General features: G+C 41.1%; 1 protein-coding gene across 1 annotated transcript; it reads left to right on the forward strand.

The window, feature by feature from the left end:
- The first annotated feature begins 11,390 nt into the window (after positions 1–11,390).
- On the forward strand, positions 11,391–15,540 carry LOC124675944 (probable aldo-keto reductase 2). The gene is made up of 5 exons (XM_047212036.1): positions 11,391–11,618; positions 11,703–11,906; positions 14,587–14,759; positions 14,843–14,945; positions 15,202–15,540. Exons 1-5 carry the CDS (start codon positions 11,391–11,393, stop codon positions 15,538–15,540), a joined length of 1,047 nt encoding a protein of 348 aa, XP_047067992.1.
- Positions 15,541–24,075: the final 8,535 nt, after the last annotated feature.

A 24,075-nucleotide genomic window follows, 5' to 3' on the forward strand; every position in this document is an offset into this window, starting at 1 on the left:
TAGCATCCTCAAGTGAAAATCGAAGTGCAAATAAAGCAGCGCTCCCTCGACTCGACCATGTAGAGGTGGAACTCCCTCGAACCAAAAATGTAGGCAACGTTGATCTGCGTGGGGCGTAGCTGCCTCGTTATGAGAAAAGCACCGCAGGAAAGATCTGGCTCGCCTACCTCAACCATAGGGATCAGCGCCTGCATCAGCAGCCTCCTTGTATGTTGATGTGGCCACGCGACACCATCTACCACACATGTAAGGCCGGCAGCTTGGTGCTCCGCCCTACATGTCGGCGATATGCGCGCACGCTACATCCCGCATGCCGCGGCTACATCCCGCATGCCGCGGACACCTCCAGTAGCGCTTCCGTTGTTATCTCCTCCTTGTCACCATCGACGTCATCAAGAACAATGTCTACGGCAACACATTGGCAAGAACACCAATCAACAATGTATGTGTCATCACTTACATCCACGACACTCCTGCTATGACTCGGGAGGGAAGAGAAGGCATCATAAGGAGACGCGGATGACAACAAGGAGGAGCTAACGACAGAAGCGCAAGACTTAAATTCAGTCACAATACTCCGCTTCACTCCTATGATTGATGGGGAATGTTAATTAGCATAGTACACTGACTTTAGAGATAGACTAGATTCATCTACTTGTACTCCAAGTATCTCCCCTCCATGTACCTCTATATATGTCCATCGAGTGTCGTCATAAATAATAGCAGATATTAGGGATCAATATTTTCTTCATATGCAAGTCATTGTTGCAAGAGAAATCATAAAAATTGTCGACGAGTCAAACATATGATTTGGACTACATTGTTGTGCCTAATATAGCAAAAGGATCCTGGCTTCCTAAGTTCACCTTAAACTGACACTTTTAAGGCCTTAAATTCTCTATTTGGGCTAGCTACAACTGATTAGGTAGAAACTAGGGTTAACTACAAAACATATTTGATTTATGTGTTCTATGAAACAATCGAACCAAAACTTGGTGTTATTTGCAGTTTTCTCACGAGGGTTTGTGGTAGGATAGGTTGTCTGAAGGGACCACCTTAGCACAGCTCTTCACGGCACTTCACATTTTATGTTGTGGTTACAACAATTAGCAGGCAGTGGCGGATCTGAACGTTATATTTTTTCAAAATGAGGATAGCACCCCTAATCTTAACAATATTGTACATCAACTAATCCGAAGCTACCTTTCTAGCGACATTGCCACTATAACCTACCACAAACAAAAGAAAAAAGACTGAAGGAAGTGAAAATAAACACATAACTATACTCCCTCTGATCCATAATAAGTGCCAGAGTTTTAGTTCAAAGTTGAGTGACCAATAAATTTGAAGTAAAACTCCGACACTTATTATGGATCAGAAGGAGTAGATAAATTCAACAAAAAGGTTTTGATGCACATGTAATGACTACGGCGAATCCGGCTGAACTTGGGTATTTCATTCCTAGCCCTAATATAAACCATCATCTTCACCAAGGATACAACACACATAAGACAAAATTTTCCGATCATAGAGACAAGTTTGGCCGCTTTTGATTGATCCACACCTTCAAGATCAAGATGTGTATGCAGGGTAGTAGATCTAACCGTACATGTGGTAGATTAATTTCGTAGATGGTGGATTTAGATTGTATGGAACCAATTTTACCCACCTTAGTGGATTTAGGTCATTCTATAGATTGACAAGTTCTGCAGATGTTTAATCTACCACAGGTCATCATGCCTTCCACTTTGTCGAGCATGACCATGGTGGTGTTGCCTTCCACTCCGTCCAGCACAGACACGGTGGTGTTGCCTTCTAATCCTCTACGTCACCAACCTCTGCGCTTACTCCTGCTCCGCTCATTGTAAGCCTTCTATTTCATCATTACTATTGTTCTGATGGGTTGTGTTGGTCACTAAATCCCACGCAACTGAATTTCATGGTTCATTTGTCTTGTGTACACTACTAGGAAAAGGCCTATAGATGAAAATAGCACTACTGGCGCACCAGCAAATCCATGCGCCAGTGGCAAAATACCGCCGGCGAGCCATGTTAGGCCGCGCCGGCGAAGAACCTATACTGTCGGCGCACAAGCAAATTTAGTGCGCCGGGAATAAAATTCGAAGAATTCTGGCCGGAAACAAAAAATCTGGGCACCTTACCCCCGGCGCACCTCTATGGTGGTGCGCTGGTGGTACACCTAGATTTTTCTCTCCACCCCCCCTCCCCCCGGGAATCGCCTTTTCAGTTTTCGAAAAAATAAAAGAAAATGATAGAAAATTCAAAAAATAAAATCCTTTGAACTGCCCATGTATTATGTAATCTAGATTTAATAAAAATTTGAAAAAATGAATTTCGATATATTATGCAAAATGGCGTCATCTTTCGGTAAAACGGCATTTCTGGTTGCATACGACCTCCGATGAAAAACTTTTTTATATCAAAATCTATCTACGCGAAATTTCCTATCCGAATTCAACTGCCCGCGGCAGTTTACCGATTTTTTTGATTCCCAAAATTCGAAAAGGAAAACAGAGTTTTTTGAGGTTTTAGATTTGAATGAAAAAAAATTAAAAAGTACCCCCGGCGCACCACCATACTAGGTGCGCCGGCAGTAACCTCTACTATATATGCGCAGACTAGCCTCCTCCTCCTCCTCTTCCACTTCTCCTCCTCCTCCTCCTCTTCTCCTTCCTCCTTTTCTCCTCCTTGACTGGCTCCTCCTCCGACGACGATGACGACCTCCTCCGGCGACCTCAACCTCGGGCCTCCTTCGGCGACCTCAACCTCGGGCCTCCTCCTCCTCCTCCTACTACTCCGGTGACATCCTCCCTCCGGTGACATATTCCTCCTCCTCCTCCACCCCCCTCCTCCTACTCCGGTGACATCCTCCTCCGGTGATATCCTCCTCCTCCTCCTCATACTCCACCTCCGGTCACCTCCTCCTCCACCACCACCTCCGGCCTCCTACACCTCCTCCTACTCCTACCTCGGTGCAACAACGACAGGCCCACATTCATGGTTTTCGAGGACGAACCCGAGCTAGATCTAGATCGAGATCTAGATCTAGATCGGCCTTTTTTTAAAAAAATTGAAAAATCATACCGCCGGCGCACCTAGCCTGGTTCGTCGGGGATAATTCATGTTACTGCTGGCGCACCAGGATGTGCGCCGGCGGTAACTCATTATCACCGGCCTGTTCCCACCGGCGGGCTCTGGTGCGCCGGCAATAGCCGTTTTTGGTGCGCCGGCAATAAGGCTTTTCCTTGTAGTGGTAGGTCATCCCGTCTTCTCCCGATCTGATTAACAATCCATCTATGGCTTGGATGGAGCCTGATAAGGCGCTAGCTCATCCATCTATGTTTCTATCCAAACCAAATATGGTGTGGGAAGCACCTCTCCCAGAGTTCGTCCTGCACAGGATTTGTGAGATTGCCAAGAGGGGGTTCACTGTACCCGCAAGAGTGTGTGAAACAATGTTTTTGACTTCACATGTGTTTCAGTCACCCCTTCTCAGGTGTACAACCACATGAGGGAGTGGAGAGCTAGGTGGGAATGGCGTGCAATGTTAAGAATGTTCCAGGAGTGACATTCTGTAGCAACAGTTGTACCATCATGGTTCTCTTTGCATATCACTTCTTTGTTGAGCATATTCATTATGTTAGGATGGACTGAATAACGTAATGTCTTCTCATTTTTAGGAATCCCCAAAGCACCAGAATGTGCTAAACACGCCCATTGCCAACTACGAGCATATGAAGACAATCTTCGATCAACCCCGCATGCGTGCCGAAGACCTCTTCTCTCCGTGCAACCTCATGGCAGCAATCAACTACCTTGCGGACAACGAAGCCGATGGCACCAACTAAGTTGTCATGATAGGGCCAAGATGAGGATCTGGCTTACGACATGGTTGTGCAAGCATCACTCTTTTTTTGAAATGGCAAGCACCACTCTTAGTGGTGCTACTGCTTTGATGATGTGGTTGATGGTGGTCGAGATGTGCTAAGGTTGCGTCATCCCACTAGCTAGGAACTGATGAAAACTCCATGCCTAAACTTAATATTTTGGGAGGTGGCATATATAATAACGCCTCCGATGATGAACCAGTGATGCATCACGAGCACTAGTTTTTGGGGTTAGCTCATGGTGCATCATTAATTATGGTTGCTGCTATGAGCACTACCACCCGATATGATGAACTGGTTATGGCGTAGTTATGTCAGCTACATTGTCTCATATGTGCTGGGTAAGCCCATCTCTTAAAGGAAGAGATTACCATATCAGTGGGTAGTGTTGGAACCAACTAGTAGTCACTAGCTTTAGCTTCCCATAGAATGGTGTGTAATCCAGCCAACCAAACATTGCAGCTATCGTTTTCTCCCTTGTGCAGAAAAGTGTCTTGTGGGCAACCAAACGAAGTGAAGAAGTTGGTTTTTGCCCCGTCTCCACCCATCAAGGCCCCCAACACCCCTCCCCCCCCCCACTCGGCGGAGCACAAAAAGGGTCGAGACATACTAATCGCGCCCCATACTAACCCCACAGACCAACACATATCTTTCCTGCGTACTTTGTCCTCACTCGTGCGCACCCGGGAAGAACTTCTCGGTCGGCCACCCATCCTCAAATTGCTCCAGGACAATCGCACTTTACCTCGGAGTTCCTTGAAGATGAGCTCCTGGAAAAGAAGTTGTAACTTGTTGGTATGACTACCCTATCAATCCTCTTGAGCCTTGGGCCAGGATGTGCCAAAGGCACGCCATGTGTGCATGATTTTTAAGCCGTCATCCTCTATGGACCCTTATTCATGGTAAAGGTCTATACAAGAACCTCATCATAATAGCCATCGACACCACACCACAACATCAAACAACATCAATGGCTTGCCCTCATTCATTTTCTTGTCCAGGTCGACGTAGACTCCATTGCGCCATGCCGCCGAGTCCCGTCATCACCGATGAAGGTAGATGTACTGCTGCTCCAACTCTTATTAACCAAGCCATAAACCCAAGAAGGATCCAAGGGGTATGGGTTTTTAGATGTTAGCACATGCCTACACACGCGTGCCTGCATCACAAGCCAGTCATAGCCCTACACCCCACGTCATCCACCGCCCGCCGCCACTAACACAGAGGAGTGCATGACCTTTTCTGGCAGCTTCTCTAGTCGTGGTGAAGCGGGATGTTGAGCATGGAGGGGAGGAGGGAGAGGGTGATGACAAGATTGCGTGTCTACGAAAATAGGATTACATTAGGTAGCTAATAATTTTTTTTGTAGTAAACAACTTGCTGAGAAATAAGAACAAATAACATACACAAAACCTTGAAAAATTGCATCACTTCTACAAATCACATATAGGATTGGATGATTCTTCATGGAGACTTGATCAGGGTATTTAGACATATTATTCTACATATAAAGGATGAAATAATTAAAACTAACTAGGTGGGCCATGATTTCCAGGCTCACAATAAAAACAACAATTAAAATCTTCAAATATATATGTACTACCACTAGTAGAAAAACCCTCATATGTGGCGTCGTATTTTGGTTTCTATGGCGCATATGCCGTGCGCCACAGAAGACACGCGACAAAAAATTAATTATGTGGCGCATGTTGGGATGCGCCACAGAATTCTAAGACTTGTGTGGCGCATATTGCCTTATGCGCCACAAAAAGGCACAAGATTCTGTGGCGCATATTGCAGTATGCGCCACAGAATTCTGCACCAGATTATGTGGTGCATCGTCATATATGCGCCACATAAGTGTTTTTTTAGGATTTTCGATTTCTTTGTATTTCTGTACAAAGTACGGGTACAACTTAGGTATTATATAGGAAATATACAGAAATATCAGGTTTTATACAAAAAAAAATATCCAAAAATATAAAGAGAAGATATTTTATACGCCGAAATGACATGATACAATCACAAATTTTCATCATGACATCATATAGAGCCGAATTATTAGACAAGTGTGCATTATCTCACATTACAAATGTTCATCATCACATCACTTAGTCACCACCTAGACTAAGGTAAAATAGAGTACAACCGCGGTGCCGGTGAGCAAGAGGGGGACCAAGAACTTCAGCCGATTCTTCTTCCCAACGTGTCTCCTCCACTGTGCTACCGCCTCCTGTATAGTCGTGTATCCCTTGTAGTTATTCCCATTGAACTTATACACTTGTTGGTGACAGTCCTGCCACTCCTCGTAGACACCTGAAACTCGACCCGAGTACACAACGGACATCGGCATCTCTATTGACAAGGCTTATTAGTATATCATATTAGTACATCATGCATATATGCTAATAAATATTAGAGCTAAGCATTCATAAACCTAACAGATAACATCACTGACAATCAAAGAACAACGACCACATATAGTTAAGTCGAACACAACAAAAACGACCGTTTAGAGCTAGGTAAATTAAGTTTGCGATGCGCACACACACACATGATGACATCCATCTATACACAAACTGCTGAAGATATTAATTAGATTTTATGACGCACACACGACGTGGCCATCGATGCACACACTAAGTCAAGGAGCAGTGTCCTCGTAGGGCCCCGGGAACGGCTTATATAAATCTGTCGTCGTCCACGTCTTATGTCACCCTGCATTTTGAGGCATTCTTCGATGTCTCTCTTACAGAACGTTTTGTTCTAGTGTAAGAGCCCCCCCTCCCATGTGTTGACATCTTCAACGATGATACGTGATAACTTGACCTGTGTAGCATGGAAATCTTCTCTAAGATGATCATCATCGATCCGCGCCAACTTTTCAGCCTATCCTCGGAGAGCAGATGGCCGTTAAGTTCTGGCTATCCTGGACAAACCCTTTAAGATGATGCATGACGTAGAAGGCCTCCTTCACGCTGCCACCCAGCTGCTTGACACAGGAGAACTCGAACACGAGCTTGAACTTGTGTTTGCCATCGTCCCTAAAACATTCCCACTTATGTGTGAAGGGGTCTCCCTATTTGGAGTATCCCTCGAGAGTATCATCTAGAACACCCCTTATTCTTGCGTAATTCTTCTTCTTCGCACTCCCCGAGTCGAAATAGGTGGCAATCAAATACTTCGGGAAAATGGAGATGAGTGTACAGTATATGTCTCTGCGCAACACACAATTGGAACAAGATGATGGAAAAGAGCAATGGAAATAAATATATTAGACGGCTAGCGGATGTGTACTTACTCGGGAAAGAAAGGCGAAAGGATGTTGTCCTAGTAGTGTACGCCACATAATTATTTTTGTGGAGCACGCATTTTTAGGTGCGCTACATTCCTACCTATAAGGGTTTTTGTTTAGATAAAAATATAGATTATCAAAAAACTTGAGGCAAAGACATACACAAATATATTTTTGTAAAACATAAATTATTGATATCCACAACTCTCTATAGCTTCTTATTTTGTAGTTTGCACATTTTACCAAGAAAATACTTGTAGATTCGTTATTTATCAATTACTAAGGTCATTTGGACAATTATACTACTAGTAATTTAGTTTCAAAGCACTACACATATGGACAAAAAAAATCAGGACATAAGAGCATCGTGGGCTGCTACACAGTTACTTTTAAGATAGCAGGGGCTGACATGGGCTGCTTTATTATATTATTTAATATTAGCATGGATGGTGTCTCCTAGCGCGTGGACACACTCACTTTGTTCAAGGTTTGCAGGTATGGTGACTTATAGCGGTGGCTGCTATACTGTATTTTAAGGTTACCACTTAGCAGGGATTGTGACTTGTAGCGGCTGCTGATATACTTTGTTTTAAGGTTGTCACGAATGCTGACTCTAATGGGCTGCTATAGTTTCTTTTACAGTTAGCAGAGATGTTGTTTTCTACGTGGGCTGCTATACTAGGTTTTTGAATCTATATCACCAAGGTGGCCAGGTGTATTAGCAACCAGAAGGTGATTTAGTTGTAGGTGTTAAATCTTATCTTCTAATGGTTCAACTGTATTGGCATTCTTACCTTACGTTAGTTTTAGTAAAAATTGAGGTATGCATCAATTTGATGTAGTGGTCGGGATTTCAACCTCCTTTTGAAATATTTCATAAAAATATATTAGTTAAATACATTTTAACATACTGGTTATAGCTCTGCAGTGTGCAAAAAATAATGACACCCAAAAGTGTTTCAAATTTGAGAAAGTGCCCAACAATCACTAATTGTTTAGATGCTTAAACACTGTACATATGGTATTATGATGCGCGTATGGTGATAATGAAAAATATATAAATGCATGGGCAGAATACATGGTGGCGGGGTTTAATCATGAAGCCTTTATTGATGTGGCTCCACATGATAATTGGCTTATGATACGAATTTTGCATACCAGATGAGAGTCGAGCAAGAATAGCTGAATCAAGATATACGATTTGTGTGACATAACAATATATGTGGGTCAATGCGATATATATGCACACACACACGCACACACACACACACACACACACACACACACACACACACACACACACACACACACACACACACACACACACACACACACACACACATACTATGTATCAAGGTTGGATGGTACGGTGACTTGTAGCGGTGGCTGCTATACTTTGTTTTAAGGTTAGCACTTAGCAGGGATTGTGAACTGTATCGGCTGCTGATGTACTTTGTTTTGAGGTTAGCAGGGATGTTGAATCTAACGTGGGCTGCTATAGTTTCTTTTATGGTTAGCAGAGATGTTGATTTCTATATGGGCTGCTATACTAGATTTTTGAATCTATATCACCAAGGTGGCCAGGTGTATTAGCAACTAGAAGGTGATTTAGTTGTAGGTGTTAATCTTATCTTCTAATTGTTCAACCTTAGTGGCATTGTTACCTTACATTAGCTTTAGTAAAAATTGTTGTATGCACCAATTTGATGCAGAGTCCTTTTGAAATATTTCATAAAAAATATATTAGTTAAATACCTTTTAACATACTGGTTATAGCTCTGTAGTGTGCAAAAAATAATGACACCTGCAAGTGTTTCAAATTTGAGAAAGTGCCCAACAATCACTAACTGTTTAGATGCTTAAACACTGTACACATGGTATTATGATGCGCGTATGGTGACAATGAAAATATCTAAATACATGGGCAGAATACATGGTGGCGGGGCTTAATCATGAAGCCTTTATTGATGTGGCTCCACATGATAATTGGATTATGATGCGAATTTTGCATATCAGATGAGAGTCGGGCAAGAATAGCTGAACCAAGATATACCATTAGTGCGACATAATAACATGTGTGGGTCAGTGCGATATATATGCGCACACCCACGCACGCATGCATGCACGCACCCACGCACGCATACACGCACGCACGCACACACACACACACGCACACGCACACACCCCACGCGCTCGCGCGCACACACACACACACATACACACACACGCACATGCACACGCACCCACACACACAGGAGCACACATACACGCAACACACGACACTTGTATCAAGGTTGGCCGGTATGGTGACTTGTAGCGGTGGCTGCTATACTTTATTTTAAGGTTATCAATTTTTTAGGTTACCATTTAGCAAGGACAGTGACTTCTAGAGATTGCTGATGTACTTTGTTTTGAGTTGAGGTTAGCAGGGATGTTGACTCTAACGTGGGCTGCTATAGTTTCTTTTATGATTAGCGGAGATATTGTTTTCTACGTGGGCTGATGTACTGGGTTTTTGAATGTCTATCACGCAGGCGTACTAACAACGAGAAGTCGATTTAGTTGTAGGTGTTAAATCTTATCTTGTGATGGTTCAACCGTTGTGGCTATAATGTTGCCTTACATTTCTTTTAATAAAAGTTTATATATGTACCAATTTGATGTAGGGGCCAGGGTTTAAACATCCTTTTGTAAAAAGTACGAGACATATTATGTGAAAAATATTACAAATTTTATCAAAATATATAAGTTAAAACTTTTTAATATAAGGGTTACAGCTCTGCAGTATGGAAAAGATAATGACACCCGATTGAATTTCAAATTTGAGAAAATGCCCAACAATCGCTAATTGTTGGGATGCTTAAACACTATACGCACGGTATTATGATGCGCGCATGGTGATAATGAAAAATTTCTCAAGCATGGGACATGGCGGCAGTGTTTAATCATGCAGCCTTTATTGATGTGGCTCCACATCAAAATTGGATTCAAAGACGCATGTCGCATATCAGATAAAAATTGGGTAATAATAGCTCAATCAAGATATATGATCTGTGTGATATATTAACCTGTGTGAGCCGTTGCGATATGCCAAACGAGGATGCATAATAATCACAATATTTCTACCCACATTGTTCAATCTTGGCATGGTTAATTGGATCTTTTTATAATTTCTTGTGTGTATACTTTCGTCCTCGCAGACAAGATGGTATCCTTAATATGTTCAAGAGGACTGATGATTTGGTCCACGGTGATGTGTTGCTAGCTCTTAAATCAAATTTAACATATCCAAAACTTCTGACTTATATCACCATTTGCGGACAAAATCATCCAAAGATATTGAAATCATGTTAAAATATTGAAGTTGTATGTTAGATGTTTATGCTTTGCTTACTGGGATTAAACCGTAAAAAGGAAAATTTAGTTGTGCATTATACTTCATGTACCCATGTCGTTTTGGGAACAAAGTACAATTTCGTCGCTACGAGCACATCCTTTTATTTGTAGAGCGAGCAAGTATTTGCGAACATATAAATAAAATGTATCGTTCTGTTATTCATTTGAGATTTTTCCAAAAGTACGTCACTCCTTCAAAATGTAGTATATATTTTAGTATTAAGTTAAGCAGATTAATTTTGACCAAGAATGTAGAAAAAACACAACAACATCTACAGCTTAAAACAAATATTATAAGAATCATCAAGAAATGTACTTTTATATTTAATATATTTTGGATGTTGTACATGGTGTTGCTTTTATATTAACCAAATGAACTACGATACATTTATATATTAAATACATTTTTCTACTATGAAATCCAAATGGAAGTATATGCAAATGAACCACGAAACTTTTATACTTAAGCAAGGAGGAAGTATATGCGAATGAACTTCGATGGTTTGATTGTTTTTTTTTTTTTGCTTGAGAACTTCGGAAGGGGAACTCCTCTACCTAGATTTTAAACTTTTATACTTAACCGCGATGGTTTGATATTGCACACTTGTATAACCATAATATTTATCCGCTTCTAGTCTGTAAAAAAAATCCTGGTGCTTAGGTAGGAAGCTAACGACGACGAGAAAAGCATGAAACATTATATGCTGATCATGCACCCCAAGGGTTTCTTAAAACTCGGCCCGCACCCACGAACGAGAAAGCACAGTTATTAGCTTGCTTCTTTGCTGGCCATGGAGGACGCTCCTGTAACGCCGTTGCCACGAATTAAACTAGGGTCCCAGGGCATGGAGGTTTCGGTGCAGGGCCTTGGCTGCATGGCCATGTCAGCCTTCTATGGCCCTGCCAAGCCCGAGGCCGACATGGTGGCGCTCATCCGCCGCGCAGTGGCGGCCGGCGTGACCCTCCTCGACACCTCCGACAGCTACGGGCCGCACACCAACGAAGTCCTGATCGGAAAGGTAGCAATCCTGGAGTTGCCCATTCTTCGTCGGCGAGCTCCTTCAATTAACCACATGTATCTTCTGGCCACGGTTCGTGTGCAGGCGCTGCAAGACGGCGTTAGAGAGAAGGTGGAGGTGGCCACCAAATTCGGCATCTCCTTCGCCGCGGACGGCCGGCGGGAGGTCCGCGGGGATCCGGAGTACGTCCGGGCGGCGTGCGAGGGCAGCCTCAGGAGGCTCGGCGTGGACTGCATCGATCTCTACTACCAGCACCGCGTCGACATGAGCGTGCCCATCGAGATCACGGTGAGTGCCTGTCATCCATGGCTCTGCAATTCCATTTCTCAATCTCTGTGTGTTTCAAAAATGGCATCGCGGAGGGCGTAGACGCTTCCGCTCCGCTCTCCAGGAGCCCCGGTGTTGAGCAGTTGTGGCCGGAGTTGGGGATTGGGGAATGAAAGGCGTGGCCGACCGCCGACGTCATGATTGTAGCGGCGCGTGGCTGACGGCTGGGAGTCGTGGTGGCCTGCCACCTGTGGTCAATGCATGGGAGGAGGCCGTGAGCATGGTTGGCAGCGGCTGGCGGCTGGCCGACGGGAGGAAGCATAGTACGGCAGAGAATAGGGAATAGGCTAGCAGTGGGCTCGGAGTTTTCAGCTCATCTATCGGCTGGCGTCGTGCCTGGGATGGGGGTGGTGTAAGCCGACCTGGTCAGCGCGGACCAGGCACCGCACACCCCCCAGGTGGGTTGTTCGGCCGTCCCAACATTTCCACTCCTTTTTTTGCTTTTTGTTTTTTCGTTTTTCTGTTCTATTTTTCTTTTTATGTTTTTTAAAAACTGATTCTTTTCAGACCTGATTTTTTAAAATTATTTTAGTTTTTCTTCTGAAATTTAAATATTTTCAAAATTTGAACATTTTTTAGATTAGAATAGTTTTCAAATTGGAACAAATTTTAAATTGGAACAAAATTTGATTTTTTTTAGAATGAACATTTTTTTCAAAAATTCGATTTTTCCCAAAATTTGAACATTTTTTGAAAATGAACATATTTTAAATTTGAACATTTTTCGATTATGAATATTTTTCGAATACGAACAATTTTTAGCTTTAAACATTTTTCGTTTTGAACACTTTTCAAATTTGAACTATTTTCAAATTTGAACTTTTTTTATTTTGAACAAAAAGAAAAATAAACAGAAAAAGAAAAGAAACAAAAAAGAAAACAGAAAAAAGTGAAAAGTAAAAAACAGAATCAGAAACAGAAAACGAAAACTAAAAAAAAGTGAAAATGGGCCAGGCCCAATACCCAGCCAGGGTGTATGGTGCCTGGTAGGCACCGACCTGGTCGGTGTATAGGATTTCCCCCGGGGATTGGCTCGGAGGTAGCGAGCTCGAGCTTTACTGAGCCCAGGTGAGCTTATATGGAGCCCAAAAGCTTGAAAGATGAAGCCAACTAGGCGTTTTAAGAAAAAATGGATATGCATAGGCCTCCATTTGACACCTAGATTTTTTACATCTAGCCTCCATGTCAACAAAACTCATCGACTGTGAGTAAATCAACATCGTCTCTCATGAAAACAACACAATGCAAAAATAACTTCAATTTTAATTTTATCAATAATTGTTGTATATCACCGTGTCTGTTTTTGCTCATAGATTTATTTACAGATTTGATGATTGAGCTATCCTCACACCAATACTTCACCTAATCCTGTTGGCAACGTTCCCAATGCAATTCCTCATTTTCGTGTCATGTCCTATTTTCAACTTTATCCCAAAAAAATGTCTTATTTTGAAATTGTTCTCTTAGCCTTTCACTTCACCAATGCACTCCATGTGTTTAGTCTAGCTCGACACTTCTCATCACATTCCACCACCTCTGCTCCCCTCCTGATCTCCGCCTCTTGACCATTGTTGTTCTCTTTCCTATCGCCAAATCCACCCAACTCCTCCTCGGCTCCTCTCCTCATCGACCTCACGTTACTAGCCCCTCTTCCACTCTAGATCCGGTGGAGGCACAATCGTTGGAGAATATATTTGGCAAAAATAATGATGGGTGCCAATATTAGGGGTGAGCAATAGTTGCAGCAGATGCAGAGATGTAGTTATCACTTTAGGTTTTGTGTGTCACCCATTTGTGTTTGGTTGCCTCATGGCAATAGTCTCATATCATGGCTATGCGGACAGCTTCTAGAATGCTAGCGAATGAATAATCATTAACATTATCCAGATGGAAATCTCTTAGATATGATCGATTGTGGACCACCGAAACGTTGATCCAAGTTCATAGGAGTGCCTCCATCGACCAACGGTACGGTCCAGGACAAGGAGGCAGGGTGCCTTCTTTGGCGATGGACAGGATGAAGCTGCAGCGCTCAGTTCCCAGGTGCAACCCTGGTCAAGTCACTCCTATCGGCTTCCTCTTGAGGGCTTCCTCCGGCTCCGGTTTGTTGATCACGGAAGAGGGACACGTTATTTTCAAGTTGTTCTTCGTAGTATATCTGGTGCTTGATTGTAATTTCACTACTTTGTTTGTTGTTCTACAGCATACTGTAACTAACATGTGAACAGAAACTCAATTCGGCTCCCAGGTGGTGCGTATGATCCCTCTACCATAAAAATATATTTTCAAGTGTTAAAAAAATTTGATAAAAAAATTTACATGTACATCTTCATAATATATATGTTTTCGTCAAGTTTCACGAAAAAATAATATTTTTTATAGTCTACGTGAAAAAGACAAAATTTATTTTGTGACAAGTCTTTGTTTTAGCACCGAATTTTGTTCTTTTTACACACACCACACAACAAGTTGATTTTTCATGAAACGCCTTTGTGAGCGCGTAGCATATGAAGTTCGTGCTCTGTAAATGGAATCCACCAAGAATTTTCTATTCATGCATAGATTTCACCCATCAGAACTCGTCTCTTTTTCCTCATAATTTTTACAAGAAATTAATGAATCTTTATTTCATATTTTTCAGATTGGCGAACTAAAGAAGCTAATTGCAGAAGGAAAGATAAAGTATATTGGACTATCGGAGGCATCTGCATCCACCATCAGAAGGGCACATTCTGTCCATCCCGTCACTGCAGTTCAGCTAGAGTGGTCACTATGGTCTAGAGATGTGGAAGAAGATATAATACCAACTTGCAGGTAAATGTAAACAAGAAATAGTTTTACTGATTGGAAAAACTAGGTGATTTAATTGGTAGTATATATTTTCTCCATTATTCTAGAGAGCTCGGAATCGGAATTGTGGCTTATAGCCCACTTGGAAGGGGATTCTTCACTAGAGGACCAAAACTGGTTGATTCGCTATCAGATCAAGACTCTCGCAAGGTGAATTCTCATGTTTGTGATACCTTAGCACGATGCTGATATTTTGTTAGCTGGTCAAATATGCTCTGGCTTTTGATTTCTAAATCCCCGTAAAATCCAATACATATATTATTCTTATAACCATGTATCTGAGCCTTTTATCATTAATCTTACTGAATCATTTCTAAAATATACACAATGTTTCATCATATTCATAAAGTTTCAAAATACATTTGATAATATATTAAAAATATCTTTTTTACGTGATTGTTTGCAGCATATGCCTAGGTTCCAATATAAAAATCTTGAGAAGAATACCCAGATATTTGAGAATGTAAATGCAATGGCAGTGAGAAAAGGATGCACACCATCGCAGCTTGCGTTGGCCTGGGTTCATCACAAAGGAAGTGATGTTTGCCCCATACCCGGAACAACGAAAATTGAGAATTTTGACAATAATATGGGAGCCCTATCTTTGAAGCTCACACTAGAGGAAATGGGTGAACTAGAGTCTTACGCCAATGTTGGTAATGTACAGGGTGATCGATATGCTCAAATGGAGAATACATGGAAGGATTCAAATACCCCTCCATTGTCATCTTGGAAGGCTGAGTAGCTAGTCCCATATATTTCCCAACACTATATCGTGTAGGAGACCCAGGTCGAAATAGTATGAATGGAAACACTTAATCATATTTATCTTCTAAGACCTTTAATAGGAGGTATGATTCTAGATGGAGAATAAAATAAGGAGAGGCGTGCATATTCTACCGTTCGTTCTCTGCCTTACTGTTATGATTCACTTAAACATGTTATCTATTTTTTTTCTTCCTTTTAAATTTGTAATGCAATTGAAAACATCATCATAGGGTGGCTTACCATTCCCGCATTCCCTCTCTTTGCAATAATTCAATATTTTTTTGGGTATTTACTGTCGAATGAAAGAAATTACTTGTAGTGACTTGTTCAAATATACAAAAGATGCAATAGATTATTAGTATACTAGAAAATGAAAATAGTATAGATTGCAATGTCGATCGACATGCTCTATAGTGATTGGATTTTACTACAATTACTTAGTTGCACATGGACTTTGTTTGAAGTTGAAGCTGGCCCTTCTTGAAGAAAGCACATTGGCATAGGAAGGGTATACTGAGGGATAACACCGGGTGTGTATGTGTCTGTGTGAGCAGGGGGGCTACCTTGACAGCGTACTGAAAGAAGTAGATGCCTTTGTAGTCATGACAGTGCTCAAGTTAACATATGGAACCTGAGACACCGGTCCTAGGTTTGGGCGAACTTGTGCAGTTAACAGCCCTAATTCTTCATTGTTCTTGTATAGTACGATCAAATCGATGCAGATCCATAGTCATAGTTGTCCTAGTCGTGGATCTGCATCGATTTTATCGTATTATTTCAATTAATGGCCATCCTCTTTTCATCCCAATACTCCTTCAGGAACACCATGGTGATGAAGGTGTTTCTGTACATCCCATCCCATTGTAGTTGTTTGCATCCATGTATGCACCTATGTGAGATGTAGCTACATATGTCGCATGTGCACTTATCTATACAAAGTACTACTACATAGGGCAATGAATTATCAAAATATGTGGCGACGAGCTTTGGATACAACGCTGATCACAAAAACAAAGTATATGCACCTATAATTCTACAATATGTGCTTTTCCAAATTAGATACTTGGTATATTGTTCTTTTCTAATTAGTGCCTCCACGTGCTTCCTGGTTATGATTTTATTGCACTTAGAACTATAAATGGTGCCGCTGACAAAAGTCTAAATTCGCATGCCCCTTTGTACGAGTAGCCACACAAAGTGTTTTTTTATTGATGACTACCCATACTTGAATACCATGACAATCAGCCTTTTAAGCAGTTTGTTTTGCATGATTTGTGGTTTTTCAGACCTTTCGCTGAAAACTTCTCCCATGACAGCATGCTTTGGATTGCGACAAACTAATGTCAGTTATACTGTATATACTTTTCCAAATACAACTAGACAAGCTTCATCCACACCGTGTATAAACTAAAACACAAATGGCATGATGATCAAACAAATGAGTTGAAGACGTCCCCCATGCCAGTGTGCCTAGTGTTAACCCTCAATGAGTATGTCAATAAAACAATATAATTAATCCTTCTTACTATGTCAAATTTTATCATTTATAGTTGTTACTATCAAGTTCATGGTCACCCCATAACCCATTTCTCCATGAGATTTTACCATACACAAAATATGGGTAATACTACAGGAGACACTTCGGACTTGGTTCAAAGGGATTAAAAATACAGATGCAATTATCATGCTTGGTCTTTATGGAGGCCACCAAAAGATATATTGGCCTTACAAATTCTTCAAGTGTATTATGTTACATATAACATTGATTCCATAAGATCCATCACTATATAACAAGATCACAAGTACCCTTTACTAATAATAAAAGAAATACCCAATGAACATAGCACTCCACTTATAACTTCTTTTATGTCGGAACGAGCATGAATTTGAACGAAAGAGAATAGTACCATGCAGCCACATAGACTCATTGTGCGGGAATATTCTATTTGAACATGCGGATTAGAAATTGGATATAGTATCTTGTTTGATATATAACTTACGATACTGGTACATATGGAATAGAATGAGTGTCCGGCGAAAAATAACATCTATAAAATGGAACAAAAAATGAACCTTAGTTTTAGAGATGTGAAATAAATGACGAACACAACAAAAATTTGTATGGAAAAAAGCATTAAAGTTAAACACACGAGGAACAAATCCATATGAGGAAGAAAAAATGAACTTTACGAGGAATAAAAATACATATAGGAGTATAGGACACAACATTCGTGGAACTACTTTTTAGAATGAGATTACATCACCGGATTTTTTGTAGAATTATTTTTTTCTGGAATATGAGAAAATCTTTCTGGATAAATGAACATGTGGTGATTCATTTGGAAACTGAAAATACGCCACTGAAAACATAAATTAAATAAAGGTACTTACGAAAAGGTAAAAAAGTTAACAAAAATATAAAGAAAAAGGTTTGAAAGAAATAAAACAGTAGACAACGGAGAACAAAATCGCACAATAATTGCGAGCGAACAAATTGGATCTTCACGTGAAACAAAATTATAAAATGGGAATTGAAACATATGAACCATGGAACAAATCATGAGTGCAGAAAGAATAAAGCCAAATGAAAAAAAATTATATCAATGAAACAAATCATGGCGATGGAACGACCAATAATATGAACAAAGTCAAACAAAATTTATAACTCTTGGAATAAAACAAGAGCATAAATAAAAAAAAATGAATTATGTCGAGAAAATTATGACGAATAAACATGACTGCTGATGAAAAAAATGTAGACGGGTAAGAATAAAACTTTATCACTGACGAAACAAATATTAGAACACAAAAAAAATGAAGTGGAAACTGAAAAGAATCCAAAAATAAAATGAAAACAATACTAGCAAAAAGTAAAAGAAAATTAAGAAAAAAATATTAAAAAACAAATTAAGAACATACCTAAAAGAAAAAACGAATAATAAAAAAGTGATAGAAGCATAGGCTACTAAGTCCGAACAAAGGAACGAAGGATCTGCCCGAAGACGGAACGCGACCGAGCGTAAAAAAAAAGGGCTGGCACACTAACGAAATCTTTCTGCAAAACGGCTGCACCATATCACAGCACTACCAAGTCAATCATTACAGAGAGTTGCATGTTTTGGAACCTGCAAGGCCAGCTTGCGGAGAGGATGGTTTTAGTAGGTTTCATTGAGTTTAAATTAGACACAGGACTTCTGAGATTTGGGTGTAGGCTTTGCCTAGTAGTATTTTATTCTGTCTTAGATGATAAAACCTGAGACAGCTTGAATCCTAAAGCATGGAGCCGGGATTGTGCACACTAGAATCGCCGCCCGTTTCCCTTTGCTGCACACTTCAGCAACATCATGCCAATATTTCATCTCCGGTCCAAGGCTTCGAACTATGTAGTGCTACGTATGTCGCTCCAAACTCATTCAAGTCCAACTTTACAAAGCTCCAACTTTGCTCTCCAAACTTAGTGAAGCACGCACTAGGCTTGATATGACGAAACACGAGAAAATAAAATAAAGTGCAAAATTATGTAGTGGGCCATGTTTTTTCCCGCCGATAAATTTATGATTGCATGGATAACTACCGAAGCAAGAGTACAAGGACAGGTTACAGGTAAACACGATCTATGGCCGGACACAGGCGAGGCACGAGGCTAGTGATTGCCATGGCCGACGGAGTTTCTCCATGAGAGTTCAGCTACTGGAGAAAGCCATGTGGTGTTGAGAGTTGTGTTCATTCTAATAGTTTTGTCCATTAGAGTGGTTTTCTCCAGTAGAACAACACATACAATTTATATCTTATAGTTTTAGCTAGTTTCTTTTTTGTGTCTACTGGTGTTGAGAGATGTGTTCATTCTGTTGTGTGGAAGCCATGTGTAACGGCCTTTATGCAGCCCTTCAGGTTATAAATCCCCTTTATGAAAAAGTATATAATTTCCATATGTGTAGTAGCTGCAATATGGAACTTCTTCTTGACCTTAGGAAATGTTGTGGCTTCGCCACTAGATATTGGAATTGGGTTGCATCTTTGCGTATCACCACCTCCTCTCATTGTTGCTTAGTGCGGGGGTGAGGAGACCCCATTGCGCTTGGAGGGGCTCCTCCAAGGGGACCCACTTTCACCATTCTTATTAGACCTTGCCATCAACCCCATATAGCAGATTTGTGACATGACCACGGAAAATGGATCTCTTCATCTCCTAAGAAGTCATGGAACGACACCTCCCTTTATGACGGCGACGAGGAGATTTTTATCGCGCCTTACAAATAGGATTTTTTGATCTTGTCTCACATTTTGGATGCCTTCGGTGAAGTCACGGGGCTTGCCAATAATGTCCACAAGAGCACCGCATTCTAATTAAATGCTCTCACCTTGATTTGATGACATCATTCAAAGCTTGCTGATACAATGCCCCCAACTTCCACATAAAATACATCAGCTTAACTCTAACAACTAGAAGCCTAAAGATTGTTTTTTTTTTTTTTGAACACAAGCCTAAAGATTGTTATGTGTAGGCTCACATTGACAAGGCGGCCTCCAAGCTTTTTCCTTGGCATTAGAAGAACATCGATGCAGCAGGTAGGGGGCACCCTTGTCAAAACGGTGAGCACCTCCCAAAACATTTTCCACATTACACCACATGCCGTCCCTCTCGGCGCTTTGCAAACCTTCAACATTATTTTGAGAGCTTACCTTTGCGTAGGTAAGGATACTGTATCGGGTCGACAATGCAAGGTTAATTGGAAGAGCGTTTGTAGGCACTGATACGTCGCAAACGTATCTATAATTTTTTATGCTCCATGCTTGTTTTACACCAAATTATATATGTTTTTCTTACACTTCGTTGCACTTTTATACATTTTTCGGCACTAACCTATTAACAAGATGCCACAGTGCCAGTTCCTTGTTTTCTGTTGTTTTGTATTTCAGAAAAGTTGTACAGGAAATATTCTCGAAATTGGACGAAAAAAAGCCGAAGTTAATATTTTTCCGTAACGAAGAAAGAGTTTAGAGGGGAGATGGAGGAAGGCCACAGGGCGGTCGGACCACCCCATGGCACGGGCGTAGGCCTGTCCGCACCATGGCATGGTGTGGGCCACCCTGGCCTCCACCGACCTCGCCCTTCCGCCTATTTATTCACGATCTCGGGAAAACCTAAACACCCGAGCTTCCATCCACGAAAAGTTCTGTCACGGCCGCCATTGCAGACCCTAGCTCGGGAGGGTTCTGAAGCTCTTCCTGGTACCCTGCCGGAGGGGGAAATCATCGCCGAAGGCATTTACATCGCCATGCCCACCTCCGAAGTGATGCATGAGTAGTTCATCCCTGGACTATGGGTTCATAGCAGTAGCTAGATGGTTGTCTCCTCCAATTTGTGCCGCATGTTTAGATCTTGTGAGCTGCCCTACATGATCAAGATCATCCTTATGTAATGCTACATGTTGTGTTTGCTGGGATACGATGAATATTGAATGCTATGTTGAGATTGATTATATAATATTGTCATATGTTATTTGTGATCTTGCATGCTCTCTGATGCTAGTAGATACTCTGGCCAAGTCAATGCTTGTGACTTCAAGAGGGAGTATTTATGCTCGATAGTGGGTTCATGCCTCTAGTTTTCTGGAAGAGTGACAACAACTTCTAAGACTGTAGATGTGATGTTGCTACTAGGGAGAAAACAATAATGTTTTATCCAAGGTTAATTCTATTGTTTATTTTACACACATTGCTTAATGCGATAATCTGTTGCTTGCAACTTAATACTGAAAGGGGTTCGGACGATAACCGGAAGGTGGATTATTATCATAGACGCATTTGGATTACGGTCTATGTATTATGTTGTAATGCCCAAACAAATCTCATAGTAATCATCTTGTCATGTATGGTCGGTATTCTGTCAATTGCCCAGCTGTAATTTATTCACCCATGTGGTGACCCAGCGTACCACTGCATGGTGTAGTACACAAGTCGTTGATATAACACAAGTGAAACACCGTTCTACTCATATTACATCTCTCAGAGTGGTACAACAGAAACATATGCGAGTCCAAGGTATGTCTATAGAAGTACACACGAGCTGTTTACAGAAGATCAACACAGCCTCCTACTTTACGAGTGAGGTAAAACTTCAAATAAAGCTCCGTAAGAACGTCTCGTAGTCTATCTTATCGCTAACTCAAGTTCAAGAGCTACTTGGCTTGCTATAGAAATCTAGCTACTTAGGTGCTAGGATTAGGAAAGGTTCCCTTTTATTACTAGTCTAGGTTTCCATTATAACCGATGCGTAAGTTGACTCCATTGACTTCTTTGATTGGATTCTTCTTCTTGTTGCAGCTTGACTCCTCTCGTCTTCGAGTTCCACGGTAGTTTCTCCTTCGGTGCCTTGATCTAAGAAGGGGTTCAAACGGGATAGAATGAGTACGAGCGTACTCAGCAAGTTCATATTAGGAAATATGTGTATCATGCACTAGCTACAGCCATAGACCAGAAAGTCATAGGCCAATGCAAGTTTTCATAAACGTTTCTTCCAAAGGTTTATTTTATTCTGAAAAACTATGCCCGTCAGTCTTCACAGGTTGACTAGAACTTCGTGGAGTTCCTTTCCTGCCGCGTTCGCAGTTCCCTTCCCGGAACAGGGAGTGACAGTCAGGAAATACTTTTGTACACCCACGCATGGGTGTGGGTGTTTCTATCACCGTTCATTTATTCCTCGAGATTCGTGCCCACCATGGTAGATAGAAAGATTCCTTTCTCTCTCCTCTTTTTATCCGAATCTTAAAGCACAATGAACGGTGACGGAAACACCCACACCCATGCGTGGGTGTACAAAATCCACTCTCGTGACAGTCACAATTCTTGATACCCTCTGCAGAGGTGCGTTACTTTACCCCACAAGAGATCTTAACTTTCTTGCCGGCCGAGAGTATGTCCCCGTCCACACTTCCTTTGGTGTGAGGCCCAGTATAAGATCCAAGCCAATCACTGCCTTCTCCGCGACCCTGCAAACCCACCCTTTTGTCCAACCGTACACCTCCGATAGACTTCTCCCGATAATACGGCTTTACTCATGGTGTACTCCGGACAATCCATCATAGATCGTAGAGCCATCATCACTAATGGATGGGGATTTAAAATGCTATCCCAACCTACGGCAGTGCCTCCAACACCCCGCCGGCTCTACCAATCCGTTGGCGTGCAGAAGGGAAAAGATACAGCTGACTTCCCTAGAGCCATTATAGATCTTATGGATAACGCGATATGTACGGCGCTAGAATCACTGGACGGCATTGGTAATTAATCCTAGGGTGATATAACCCATGGAATGGAACCTCCACCATATCAACACATACCATGGTTCCATTGCCCACCACATAGTCATATTCATAATTGTAAAATAATACTTTGCTTTTCAATGCATGAGTGATAAGTATAGTACTTTGAATATAATTTGATACAAATAATCAAATGACATGAGCAAGCGATGAACTTGCCTTTCTTGACTGCAAGATTATGCAGGCAAAAGCTTCGATACGTGATAACTCCAAATGCTGAAATACCATCATTGTCCGGTAAGGATAATGTTTAAAGAACTGGCAAAGATGCTATAATGCATAATATGAGATGCAATCGTCCCGAGCGTAACCTAACCTCGATGATTTAGGATGTATGAGTTGTAAAGATTTCTTTAGAGTTGGTTGCACTATTAGAATGGTTCTCAAACAAGGTTCTTATTAGGGTTTGGTTATATTAGCATCATAACCAAGTTATATAAGACATCATAACAATCATACATATAAAGAATAGTGGTGGAATAATATGTAAAGAACAAGTTGTCAATTTTAAATTCTACAGAACATGGTTGATGATTACTTATGCTATACTTCAAAAGAATAACTTTTGAAGAACATGTGGTTTAAGAAATAATGAGTATCTCAAAGAAGGATTAGGGCTTCTAAGGTTTGATTGACATTTGTACTTCAAAAGAATAACTTTTGAAGAAAAGGTTAAATAAGAATATGAACTACTATACATAGGAGCTAAGTGCTATTAGGGTTTACTAATAGGGCTGGTTGGTGCTTAAGTAGAAGTGATCTACATGTAGCAAGTATTAGTAGGTTTATTACTATGGTTTCTCCTAAGCATCATATCAAAAGATGGTTATCAAGGTGTTGCTATGAGTTAGGGTTTACTATGACTTCATATTTGCTTTACCAAATAATCTCTAATAGTTTCTAAGCTAAGTGGTTTATCATTTCCTAAGTAAGGTTTAGTTGGATAGGAACATGTGATGTGATTTGCTACACAAAGTTGATGCTAGGGTTTATCATTATGGTTCTACTAGGGTTTAATGATCTTAATGGTATGGTATATAGAAGTGGTGATCAATGGTACTAATTCAATTAACAAGTTAGGGTTTCTACCTAGGTGACATTAGTGGATCATATAGGTTTTAACTAAGAATAGGAACATGAAATGATAATCTCATGTGACTTGGTTTTATGCTAGTGGATCCTAAGCA

This window comes from Lolium rigidum, chromosome 1, assembly GCF_022539505.1.
Source record: "Lolium rigidum isolate FL_2022 chromosome 1, APGP_CSIRO_Lrig_0.1, whole genome shotgun sequence".
Lineage (NCBI taxonomy): Eukaryota > Viridiplantae > Streptophyta > Magnoliopsida > Poales > Poaceae > Lolium > Lolium rigidum.